Source organism: Anomalospiza imberbis, chromosome 13 (genome assembly GCF_031753505.1).
Source record: "Anomalospiza imberbis isolate Cuckoo-Finch-1a 21T00152 chromosome 13, ASM3175350v1, whole genome shotgun sequence".
NCBI classification, from domain to species: domain Eukaryota; kingdom Metazoa; phylum Chordata; class Aves; order Passeriformes; family Viduidae; genus Anomalospiza; species Anomalospiza imberbis.
In genome coordinates, this window is record NC_089693.1 from 14,339,751 (window position 1) to 14,352,956 (window position 13,206).

A 13,206-nucleotide genomic window follows, 5' to 3' on the forward strand; every position below is an offset into this window, starting at 1 on the left:
TAGTGAAGAAGTGAATGGCCTCCAACATATGAGAAAATGCATGAGAGAACCTTTGTATGATCTTCCCTGAAAGGTTTAGCCTTTTGTGCTGAGGTAAACTTTCCTTCTTATATTCATGGTGAGTTTAGATACTACAAAGGGGCTTAATTCAAAGAGCTAGCAGTAATGCAAGCCAACCCTTTCTTACCAAAGCCTATTCCTAGATTTCTGTGCTTGCACAGGAACTGAAATATTTTCCAAATCCCAGTTCCAAAAACTGCTTCAATTTTACTGCTTCTCGTCTAGCACGCTTAACTCCCAGAACAAAACCCTTGTTAATTAGGTGCAAAATCCCTTTCTAACACAGTTCTTAATGCCTTTCAGTAGCCACACACCACCTAGATCTGGAATGCAGCTTCCTAAAAAAAGAAGACTGAGGGATTGCATTACAAGAGTGTTTTACGAAACTGAAAAGGAAAGCAGAGGAATTTATCATTTATAAGCCATTTATTGTGGTAATAACCAGAACCAAAGGGAAGCAAAAGCCTGACAACATGCAGGCCAGTCCCAGGCTGGCCTGCATCAGCAGAACCACAATGATCTGTGTCAGAACTCTTCAGATAACTACAGAAAACTCACTCCCAGGGTTAGCCTGGCAAAGTAAGACTGGGAGCCCAGGAGGAAAAACCACCTATCTTTTTGCTCCCTTCCTCATCACAACATGCAGTGATTAATTTAGGCTTTATTAATACAAAAGATTCTTCTGGGTCTCTGAAGATGTTTATTTACATGTTCTATACATCAGTATCATTAATCTACAAATGCATACTATACTAGAATACAAATCCAAGCATCTAGGAATTTCATATTCCTTATGCTGAAATTACGAGTACCAAAACCTTATTCTTTATAATATACCTTGGATACAGCAATGCACGACCATTTAGATCAATGACTTTTAGACTAACTCCTACAACTTTTAGACTAACTCCTACAACTGAGAAGAGAATATACTGGTATTTATAAAGTCAAATTAATTTAAATTATTACAAAAGGTGATAATAACAGTTCTGTAAAGAGATGTACAACTTTTTAGTGTTTCAAGCAAGGTAACCTCCTTTCCATGTTAAGATGGGAACATTACTAAGATTTTACTAAAAACTCGTAAAAGTTTAACATTCCATATGCTAACCATGACAAAACTCGTTTTAATTTCATCCATGCCACATGTGCAGCAATGCCTTAATAACAAGGCAGTGAGACTGGTGAATGTTATTCCTTTAAGTTAAGAGAAAGTGGCTGCGAATAATTCGAATAATTCGTTTCAACTACTAATAGCATTGCCACCCCATTTCCTTCACAATAAATTAGTTATGTATGTAGAACAGAAAAAAACACACCTGGAAGGCAAAAGAGATGATGAGAGGATTACTTAAGATATACATACACAATCACAGGTTCAGTTTTCAGCTGCAAAAGTTGCATTTGAGTAACATTCTGCATACATTAGTGTCTTCTGAGAAAGTGCTCTAACATACACAGTACATCTGTAATCATTCCAGAGGTCTAAACTAGAAACAAAAACAAGCACACACACAAGCCTAAACAAAACACACTAAGTACTACTGTGTTTTAGTATATTTCATATAAAAGCCAGAAAGAAACACCATATAGCTGGAAGATTTTCCATTAATGCACCTCTAGACATAACGCAAAGCACATGCTGTTACCCTCCCTAGTATTCCACATTTGGCAGACAGCAAGGTTTGAGCTTAGGCTACTGTCTGCAGCAGCAGACAGAAAAGCACCCTTCAAATACAGAAGCATCACTGTCTTGCCTGTGACTTCCCTGCAGAAAAATAAAAACTTAATGGAGTATAAGGTCCCTGTTCTCATCACACATTCACAATTTCAGGACCGAATCCTAAAGGCCAGCAAGTCCCCTCAGGCTAATCCAGTCAGTCATTCTGCAGACTTTCATAGGCACTACATGGAATCAAGATATCCTCAGCTTCTTGCTGGGCTATAAACATCTTCCCTCTCCTGATGTCAAACTGCTATAAAAATGTTCCTTTTTAAAAATCAGCCTTCCATCCTTGCTGAAGAGATGGAACCAAGAAGACAGCAAGAACGCCCAGATAAAATGCATATACTGACTGCAATGTTACAGAAGATTGCTTAGCACTGAAATACTGGTTAAAGGTAACATAGAAACACATTGGATTTTTTAACATAAGTATATTAGACAACCCTGGCTTGCCCAACAACTTGTGAGCTAATCCAGATACCGCTCATCCTGTTTTCTCTTGGGAGCTTTCCCTTCTCTGCCCAACAAATTGGTACAAAGCCTCAGCAGAACTACTCTGAAACAGAGATTATGCAAAAGCAGGCAAAGTTGATCACTGATGGGTTGTTCTTGGAGTGGAGTATTTATTTGATTTTTGTGGTTGGATTATTTTCTAAATATAGTAGCAGTATATGCCTTAGAAAATGATTTGCTGATTGACATTCAAAGTTTTATCCGTAGAAGAGTCAAAGCCCCTGACAGTACTCAGGGGAACAATCTTTCCCTGAAGACTAAAGAGCTACTTTAAATGAAAGGTCCAGGATAATTTTTGTAATCTGGTAGAGATTCTCTATCCAATTCCAGACCCTCCAATGCATCTCCATGAACTACCCCATGGCATGAAGGTTCTAACTCACAGTATAAGAGCATAAAGTTCAGCTGACCATATGCTTCCCTTTCGAGCAAGTTCCAGCTTAGTTTCACCATGAGGCTTCCTGAATATTATGGATAGAGTCCTTCACTGGAGTGGGACTACTTGGCACTGACATAATACTCAGTCTTTGAAGACTTAAAAGCTTCAGCTAAGCTGTTAGAGGCTTTTAGGATTTTTTAATTTTGAATTTAAAACATTGAAACACAAAGCTAACAAAATGGATGCATTTAAAGAGAAAAATTTCAAGCTGCCAGATGCTCCTTAGTCTTGTCAATTTTACTATAGTTTTGCCCCGCTGTTGCTCATTCCCACCTTGCACTGCCATGTAAAGCTATGAAACAGCTCACCCATTCCATGCTTGCAGATCTCCTCCTGAAACCACCCTGTTAACTTGACATAGATATCGATCTGGATTAAAAATAAGCCAGCCAAAAGGAGCAGACATGTTGCTAAGTGCAGAGAGCTTTGCAGCGTGCCAGCTGAGCTGGGCGGGGCAGTGCACCATGGCAGGGACTGGCGAAGGCAGCAGGGGCAGAGCAGGGGCAGAGCAGGGGCAGAGCAGGGGCAGAGCAGGGGCAGAGCAGGGGCAGAGCAGGGGCAGAGCAGGGGCAGAGCAGGGGCAGAGCAGGGGCAGAGCAGGGGCAGAGCAGGGGCAGAGCAGGGGCAGAGCAGGGGCAGAGCAGGGGCAGAGCAGGGGCAGAGCAGGGGCAGAGCAGGGGCAGAGCAGGGGCAGAGCAGGGGCAGAGCAGGGGCAGAGCAGGGGCACCAGGATCTGCTCTGCTCAGTCAGATGGGCCCAGAAGCACCAACAGCAGCTGGAGTCAGCACCCTGCACTGGGACCCTGTCAGAACAGGAAAGGGTCACTCGGAGGTCTACAGTGAAGAAGATATGGCAGAAAAGACACAATTTAGAAAACACAAAACACTTGTAACATTCAGCTTCTTTCACCCTCCAGACCTCAAAACCGTTAAGACAAAAATAAGGGGAATAATGTGGGTTTTTAATACAGCACAGAGGATAAGTATAAAGTTTCAGGATATTAGTAGCATGATTCATGTTCATCAGCAGTCACTGTAAGTCCTGCCAGGCAATCCTTCTGCCAACTAAGTTACAAAATACTACCTTCTAATGACTTATCAAGCAATGGTTTGAGCAAAATTATTTGAAAAAGCAGCCCTTTCAAAAACATTATTTTCTGGTTTTGTCGTAATAATTGCTTACCAATAATCTAAAAATGCAATTCATATTATTTTGAGATATCACAGTGAAAAACTACTTCAGTATCAAATTAAAAGCTGGGGAGTAACTGTCTGAATACATCCCTAAAATTGTATCTTGTGGAAGAAATTAATTATCTTATTTTGATAAAGTAAATCTCACAGAGTATGCTACCAGTTAGTTAGAGGTATTTACAGAAACTACTTTGATTCAAACTTTTCATTAAAAAGGAATGAATGGACCCCACAGCACATCAACTAACAGACTGATCTCAAAGTATTACTGGTAACAGGCAGACATATCTGAAGCACCTGCAACCAAGATTTCCAACCCCATTTAACATGTCGGCAGTCTAAGCAATGACCCAGCCTCTGCCAACGAGCCCATGTGTGCCACAGGTGTCTGTGACACAGCAGGTACTTGAGGAGCAAAGATTTAAGGCTAAGGAGTTGATCTGAATCACCTGGCAAAACAATCAACCCCCAGGGAACACAAGCACCTATCTTAATCAAAGCTCCTTACCAAAAACAGCTTTGTAAGAGCTAGTTGGTATCATTATCCCTGACTTCAAGAGAAGTGTTAATTTCCTAACTTCTGCAATGCTTTATTTAAAGCAAAGATTTTGTTCCACATAGAATTAACCAGGTACACCTTTACTTGCCTCAGGAAGTCAAAGCAGAGGCAATGCCAATAAGAAAGGCATCCTTGAAAAGGTATTGGGAGTGAAGCTCTGAATACACGAGAATTAGTCTGGTCAGTCTTTAACTCTTAACCTTAGTTAAGCTTTAGCAAAAATACTGCAGAAGTTTTTCAAGTATCTTAACACTCAGACCTTTAGTACTCTGCTTCAGAACAGTTTTAAGTAAACTACTTGTTTAAAAGTTATGGATTTTAGCCTAGTTTATTAACACATAGGATTCTTCACTACTTGTTCTTAGTTCTTGTGTAACAGGTAGCCAAAATTGTTATTTGGATTACTTCAGGATGAAACTTATTATCAATCATCAGGAGGCAACTACTAAAGACAAAGCAGCTTCACCTACCTAACCTCAGTTTTCCCTCAGTCCAGCACTGAAGGCGTTTTCCTGACATCGCGTCCCCTCGTGACAAGCAGCAGCGCACAGCCCCAGCAGCGGCGGAGCCCCGGCTCCCGGGCTCGGGAGCCGCCTCAGCAGCGCACCTGAGCGCTCCCGCCTCCGGACAGCCACCGGAGCGACCCCGGCACCCGGCACGGCGGCAGCGCCGGGCACGGCGGGGCCGGGCTGCGGTTCTGCCCGCCGAGACCCAGAGGCGTCACCTGTTGTTGTATTACGCCCCGGCGTCCCCCTGACGCGGGATTCCTCCTACCCGAGGACCTCCGAAACCTCTTCAGAAGCCAAGCGGCGGGAGAGGGAGGCACACGCGGCTCGTGCTCCACAGGCGGCGCCGGCCCTGCTCGCGCCCCGCGATGGGACGGGCGGGTTCGGGACGAGACTGGAGGCACCGACCCGGGTCCGCAGGGCCGGCAACCGCCGGCCCTCGGCAAGTGCCTGGCACGGCCCGGCTTCCCACAGGCCGGCGCTGTTACACAACCGCTCCCTGGCCAGGAGCGGGACGCGGAGCGCTGCCGCGGCCCCTTCCCGGCACCGCGCGAGAGGACGCGACAGCCGCGCTCCCGCCGCCGCCCCGCGGGCCCCGGCCCCGCCACAGCTGCCCCCGCCCCGCTCGGCCCCCTGCCGAGCTCTCCGCTCACCATCGCTGCTCCTCGGCGCTGCGCTGCCCGCGGCTCTGCCCAGACACGCCGGCGCCCCGGGACGAAGGGAACCGGCGGAGGGGAGGGGAGGGGCCAGCGGCTCCGCCCTCCCCGCGCGCGCAGCTCCCGGCGGGGCGGGGCCCGGGCGGGCGAACGGCGCGGTGAGGGGCCCGGGCCCGGGGCCAGGGCGGGCGAACGGCGCGGTGAGGGGCCCGGGGCCGGGGCGGGCGAACGGCGCGGTGAGGGGCCCGGGGCCCGGGGCCGGGGCCGGCGAACGGCGCGGTGAGGGGCCGGGAGCGGGGCCGGGGCGGGCGAACGGCGCGGTGAGGGGCCCGGGCCCGGGGCCGGGGCGGGCGAACGGCGCGGTGAGGGGCCGGGAGCGGGGCCGGGGCGGGCGAACGGCGCGGTGAGGGGCCGGGAGCGGGGCCGGGGCGGGCGAACGGCGCGGTGAGGGGCCGGGAGCGGGGCTGCCCCGCGCGGGCGCTGTGTCCATAAATGGAGAACTCGCCGCAGCGCAGCCAATGGCCGCGCGCCGGGACATCATTCCCTGAGGGAATCCCGGCGCGGGGTTCGCGCTCTCCGGCCCGGGGCCCGCTGCTCCTGGAGCGCCCCGGGAGAAGCACCGGGAGAAGCACCCGCCGCACAGCGCTGACACGCCTTAAGCGGGCGGGGGCGGCCGGACTCCCGCAAGCGTGCTGCTCTCCTCCCGCGTAGCCACAGAACTAAGGTGCTGCTAATCCCTGGAAACACTGGAAAGTACGATGCGTCTTGTCACCGGTGGATGCTGAAACAATTCCTACAGGCATCTCAGAGACGCGAAACAACCCAGGTGGCTGCAGGCAGCCGGCACCTGCTCCACGTTGCTCGTTCTGACCAGAACAGAACCAGTACGACTTCCAGGGGCTGCGCTCTCTAAGCGACCAAACCAATAAACCCGCCCGAAGCTGACTTCTGTAGTCCTGTAACACGATTCACCTCAGGCTTGAAGCCTCGCCACTTCTAAGCAAGAATATAAATAAAATGGAAACAACATAATGGAACAATCATAACAACAGCCAGACTCCGAGTCATATGTTGATACTGCTTCCAAACCACTTTGAAAACCACTTATAATGGGTAAAGATCCTGGGTTTCACCAATAGATTGTACTGGGATTTAGTTTATTTCTGATTAAAAAGAAGGGCAGTTACTGGAAAAAATAGGGAGAAGTTTATACACAATATATGTATTCAATTTTCATTGTTATTATGAACAAAATAAAGACTCATGTCCACAGTAATTTAGAGATTAGGCATAAGTGGATTCACTTGTGGCTTTTTGGAGGCAAACACGGCTCTGGTTGCTCCAAGCCAGGTGCTGGTTGTGCAGCCCGATGTGCCAGTGCAGAGGAAGAACAGTGCTGTTCTTCACGTGCCTTTGTCCTCACGGCTCTGACTGCAGGACAGGCGTGCTGGGGTGCAGACATTTAAACACATGGCTGATCAAGTGTTACAAACTCAAACCACCCTGATGTGCACAACACAGAAATAGGACAAAACTTCAATTATTTGCCTGCCCCCTCTCATGTCCCACAGACTTTGGTGGCTTGGATGAAACACAACCATCCTTTGGGCATGTTTCATCCTTGGTTTTGAAGAATAAACAAAACACTTCTCAACTCAGCTGGCCTTGCACTGTATAATTACTGATCATGTGAAGTTTGGGATTTCCACAGTGGATTGCTTGGATGTTGGTTGACATTGAGAGGAGAGATAGGTAATATTTTCATTGAGAAAATAGCTGGGTGGCAAATATGACCTGCAACAGCTATTAAAGCAAAAATATATCTGATAGTGCTAATAGTGCACAGAACTTCACAAGAGATAAGTTTTGCACTTTGATTCTCTACAGAAAGTGAGTACGGCAGTTTTATGGAAATAGAACAAAAATAATTTGCCTAGTATTTAATTCAAACATGGAAGTGTTACATAAAATTATGAGGCTGATAAAAACCAGTTAAAACAGTCCTGCAAGAGTCCAGATAGTGTATGTATATTGGGCCAACAGAAGATAGAAAATCAATACAGGTTTTGTACATTTTTCTATTTGCTTTGTATGTGGGTCTGTTTAATGTACCAGTTAATTTTCTAAAGACACATATATGTGTTTACAGACATAGAAGCATCTTTATAACAAGTCATTAATGACATGAAACAAGGTTGTGGAAGAATAGTTTAAAAGTGCATCCATACTGGCCAGCTAATCAAGAAACTGGTCCTGAGTTCACTGAAATGAATGTGTGCTACTGGGTCCATCTACTCTACATGGACTACAAGATGACTTTGAACAAGATTTCCAGAGCTGAAAGAACTGGTGCTATGCATCTGCATGAACCTTTGCTAAGCACTGGGTAGACCAAGCACAGTCTAATTCACAATAAATTCTTTTCATGCTTTTAAACATTCCGCTTATTTTAATGATAAACATCTAATTCCCAAGCTGCCTGTATTAGCTGAATGATACTTATTCAACATCCTTGCCCAGAAGCAGGAGAAAGCATTTCCCCTTGAATGTCAGTGCTGGTGTGCCTGAATGGTCTGCATGCCTAGGCTCCTCCAGCCAAGAACCTACAATCCATCCCTGACAAAGGCAGATCCCACATTTGCATACTGAGGAGTTCTAGCAGAGTAAAGAGGAATATCACAGCACATGCCACAGAGACAGCCACGATACAGAGTACCTCCATACCATTTCAGCAGGCTTTAAGCATTCCCCCGTACACAGTAGCACCATACCACAGCAGAAGGCTTCAGGCATCTGCCCATACAGAGTAACATCACCTCAGAAAGCTGCAAGCATCCGTTCTTTCTTGTTCTCCAGCCCAACCTTTCATACCCCTCACGCTGATGCACGGCACCTGTGTGCCCTCTGTTCCCTTTGGTGGTTGCTCAGTGCCCCTGGGCACTCCATGGCTCATTGCTGTCACTGCTGCTCACCTGCTTCTCACAGCTGTGCCCACTGGGGATGAGGCTGGGCTGCAGCCCCACTCCCAATCACCACAAACTGTGTACTTACAGAGGAACCCCTGTACTTTTAAATGATGCACAAAAGTTAGAAGTGGTGACATTTCTATCAAAACATTAGTATGGACAGGATACCTTTCAAAGACCTAACTTGAAAAGATTTAAGAAAAATTCCCTGTATCAAGAACTCCCATCAGTTTTTTTTCAGCATGTGTATTGTCTGACAGTTTGTCTGGTTAGTAACACCTACAGCTCATGCACACAAGTGCTAACATCAAGAATTATTTTGAGGATATTTTCTAGCTGCAAACAGTTGCACTGCTTGATTCTCCTGATACTGATCACTAGTGCTAAGCTTTGGGGAAATATTTAAGGACAAGCTTCACTGCAGTGCCTCAGGAGGTTTATTAGCTTAGCATTTGGGATTTGCAGGGGTCGGTCCAGGCTCAGCACTCACTGAAATGACTACATGGTGCAGCTGGCAACTCACACGTGCCTTTCCACCTACCCACTGCCTGAGCAACACTGTGCCAGCTCCAAACAGGGATCAGCCTGGTGCTAAACTGTGCAAAGACTAAACTAACTGGAAAAAGAGCAAGGTCTTTATCTCTGGAAAAGCCACAAAAAAAAGCTTTCCCTTGCCCTCCATTCTAAAAACATTATTGTGGCTTCAGAAAGAAATAACTCTTATGAAAAGTCAGTCAGTCTGGAAAAGATTAGAAATTGTAATGAAATAAGCACTGCTCTGACTGCTTTTTAACTGGCTAAAAACGACAGCAAAGGGGAAAAAAGGCATTAGTACTTTTCTCTTACTTAAAGACTATAATTGAAATAAGTTTTGTAAGTCACATATTTGTCTTGTGGACCAGAATAATTTAATTAATAATTTAATTAATGCTTGAAAGCTATTGAAATAAGGCTTAATACCCTTAACAACACATCATTATTTTGGTTAGAAAACCACATAATCTTGTATTCCTTACAAAGATGAAGGACTTGTGTAATAGAAAGACAAGTTATATCAGATTAAGAAAACGTTGAAAGTTTAGTGTATTTTTTCCCTGAATTTGCCTTCCAAAGAATAAAGACATTTCTGAATTGTAACATTTTCTTCTAAAATGCAGATGGTTACACTCTGCCTTCAGTTACATTGGAGCATGTAGAATTCTATTTACAGGAAATAAAAAATGGATTCAGCAATTTCTTCTTGTGAAATATAGGGAGGGAGAAACAAAATAGCATGTATAAAACAAAGGCAGAATTTTATGACGTAAAATGTGATGAAATCAGTGATTAGGACAGGTTGGAAAATAGTATGCTATTTTCATTGTAGCTTTCTTTAATTCTCTGTGCCTAATAAAATTTCTTTTTTCCTCTCTGTTGTTGGCCTCAAATGAGAGCAGCATTTTCCTGTTCAGAAAACATGCCCTTAACGTGTTCAATGTGTCCATGCAAAGTACCACTGGAATAAAAAGTACAGCAACAAAGTCACCAGCCCTTTTACATCCACTGCTTGGTTTGAGGCTTTTTGAGGAAAAATAGCACGTGTCTCTGTCACTCTGGATCTGATTAAGGGAAGCCTCAGATGTAAGAGATACTTAGAATTCAGGGAGTTGAATTTTTCTCCAACTGCAAACCAAAACATATGAATAATGTTGTTATTTGCAAGGCTGGTATAAACCTGGAAGAAATCCACAAAGACTTGGTAACCGAGGAGTTCTGCCTCCTGTGTTTCTGTGATTGAATTCAGCTAAGCCGTGTATGTTCACAACAACAACATTACAGGGATTTTTTTTCCCCTCAAAGGAAGATTTTTTGCAACATTACACAAGCTTTTAAGATGAAAACTTTATGCTATGATGGGCAACCTGATCCAGCATCAAAATTAGCCTTGCTCTGAGCAGGGAGTTGGACTATATTCCCTCTGAGATCCCTTCCAGCCTAAATTGCTCCGTTCTGTACTTCTGTGATTGTGTAAGTGGGGCTCAATTAATGAGCAAGACAATTGAAGGCTCCAGAATAAATTAATATTCCTGATGCTGTGCCTTGATAAAAAGATTGTGATATGAACTTTCCTTTAAGAAAACAAATCTCTGTGTTTTATATTAATTACACTGAAGATGTAATGATATAAAATACAATAGTTTAGTACTGCTTTAGTTAAAAACATCAAGAAAGTGATACAAGTACAAAAAATAATGGTCTCTAATAACACAAGATGAAAAGAGCATCAGTATGGGTCAAACCAAAGACCATTCACCTCAAATCCTGGTGGTGTGGATGCCTTGGAAAGAGTGTAAGAACAGACAAGAATTTACATGCCCTGTCCCTGTCTCTTGGCCTCCACTGTTGCCAGAGAAGGGCCAGAGGGAGAAAGCAGGCTGAGAGCTGAGCATGGGCACATTTTAATGTTATTTTCTAGACTGCAGTAGGAGGTACAAATGTTATGTTTTTAAATTAAAATAACTTCAGTTGATTTGCTTTAACTAACAATTTGCTTTCAAGCCCTACTCTGCAGACATACATACTCAAGAAAACACTGGGCAGTCCTTTAGCAAGGAAAACCTCTCGACAGGTGTACAAAAACTACACAGGGCCATGAAGTTAGTCTAGATGTTTGCCAGGTCAGGGAATACAGCTGTGTACATCAGGAAACTAGAGCAAGGTCAGCAGAGGCCAGTGAGATGGTTGGGAGCTGGATCCCTGAGGATGCAGGGCTTGCTCAGCCTGATGAAAGCAGACTTTGGAGGACCTGGCAGGGCCCTCCAGTATCTATGATGAAGTCATCAAGATGGCAAATTCAGACTCTTCATAGTGGTGCCTGGTGGGAAGACAATATAAATGTAAACAGGAGAGGTTCAGACTAGGTATAAAGAAAATGTTCTTTCCTCAGCAGCCAACACCATGAGAACAGGCTGTCCACCGAAGCTGGACAGTCTCTATCCTTGGAGGTTTTCAAGAGCAGGCTGGGTAAAACCCTGAACAACTGCATTTGGCCTCATCAATCACCTCATCTGGAGCAGGCGGTTGAACAAGGGTTCTCCTGGGATTCATTCTAAGCTGAATTATCCTACAGTCTTTGACTCCCAGTTCATAGTTTTCAAAGCACCTATGGCACGTTTTCTCTCTGGCCTGATCCTTTGATGTGGGAACTACTTTATAATAAATAGGTCAATCTGGATTCAGACTCCGCCTTGCTTTTTACAATAGCGTGTGCATGGTGTAATCCTTTTATCCTTCACATCTACCAAATCCTTAGTCCTGCAATGGTTTTCCTATACAACAGTATGGGATGTCGCATGGATTTTAACTAAAATCAGAGGCAATCTGCTATTTCAGAGTGAGCTGGTGCAGTAAGTTCTTCTCAGATTTCACTTACACTTTGTTTACCCAAGGTGGTCATATCAAAGTCCAAGGAATGACACAAGCAGGGAACAAAAGTGAAGGCAGACACACCCTCTGTGGACTTTGTTTTTCCAGTAATACTTTCTCTTAGCTGACACGCCTCTGCTGTGCAAGCAGATGGATCTTATTTGCTGTGATATATGAAGTTTTACCGAAGCTGCATGTTAGCTCTTGTTTGAAAATGTAACATGGAAACTTTATAAACAAGACTAATATTTGTCATTGATTTTAATAATGAGTTCTGACAGGTTTTGATATACGCTCTGAAAACACCCATGCTTTCAGTCATACTCTCGGCTCCTCTGCACCACCAGAAACTCAGAGTCACCGCTGTTCGTCACCACCGAACTTTCTGTCTGGAGGCCGGCGTTTGCTGGCGCGGGCGGCGCGGGCACGGCCCCCGCTCCGTCCCCGCCGCTCGCCCCCCGTGCCGCAGGGAGCGCCGCTGTTTGCGGGGCCCTTCCCGTCCCTCCCTGCTTCGCCAGGATCGGGCACTGCCGTGAAGTAGCTGCGAGGAGGGGGCGATGCGAAGGGCTCCCCCCGCCAGGGCGGCAGCGCGTTCCCATGGTGACGGCGTCCTGGCAACAGCTCCCGCTCCCGCAGCCCGGCCTGCGGCGGCCGCCCCGCTCCCAGCCGCTCCCATCCCATCCCATCCCATCCCATCTTCATCCCATCCCATCCGCTCCGCGCAGCCGGCCGGCAGGGCGGGCGGACGGAGCCCCGGCTGCGCACCGGCGGTCACGGCGCTCGGGAACGGCCGCTCCCGCGGCGGCAGCGCGCCCGGAGCGGAGCGGGGCTCGGCCGGCGGCGGGGATGCGCGGGAGCGGCGGGCAGCCCTGCCCTGCCCTGAGCCAGCACCGGTGAGTGAGCGCGGAGGCTGTCCCGGCTCTGTCCCCCCGTGTTGCATGGCCATAGAGTGGTGTCTGCACCGCGGTGTCCTGTCGGCTGTCGTACACCCGTGTCCCCGCAACCTTCGCCGCGCCCACCGGGGACCCCCGAACCGCGGGGCCTGGACCCCCGGCGGGGCCGATCCGCGGGCAGGGCAGGGCAGGGCAGGGCAGATCGCTCCGCCGCGATCCCCGCTGTCACGGCGGCTCGGCACGGGCCAGCACCGGGGCCGATCGCACCTATTTCACCAGAGGGCCCCCGG

General features: G+C 46.9%; 1 protein-coding gene across 5 annotated transcripts in view; it reads right to left on the reverse strand.

The window, feature by feature from the left end:
* The window catches only part of MYO1E (myosin IE), a 143,330-nt gene that overhangs the window by 72,620 nt on the left and 57,504 nt on the right, over positions 1-13,206 (reverse strand). For 2 of the 5 annotated variants that reach the window (XM_068204075.1, XM_068204079.1), the window contains exon 1: positions 12,031-12,069. The exons of 2 other annotated variants lie outside the window; for them this stretch is intronic. In XM_068204075.1, the coding sequence (XP_068060176.1) occupies positions 12,031-12,054 (24 nt within the window). In that variant the 5' untranslated portion in view covers positions 12,055-12,069. Of the gene's footprint in view, positions 1-5,649; positions 5,795-12,030; positions 12,070-13,206 lie in introns of those variants that run through there. One more of the 5 variants, XM_068204076.1, reaches the window with a different exon arrangement.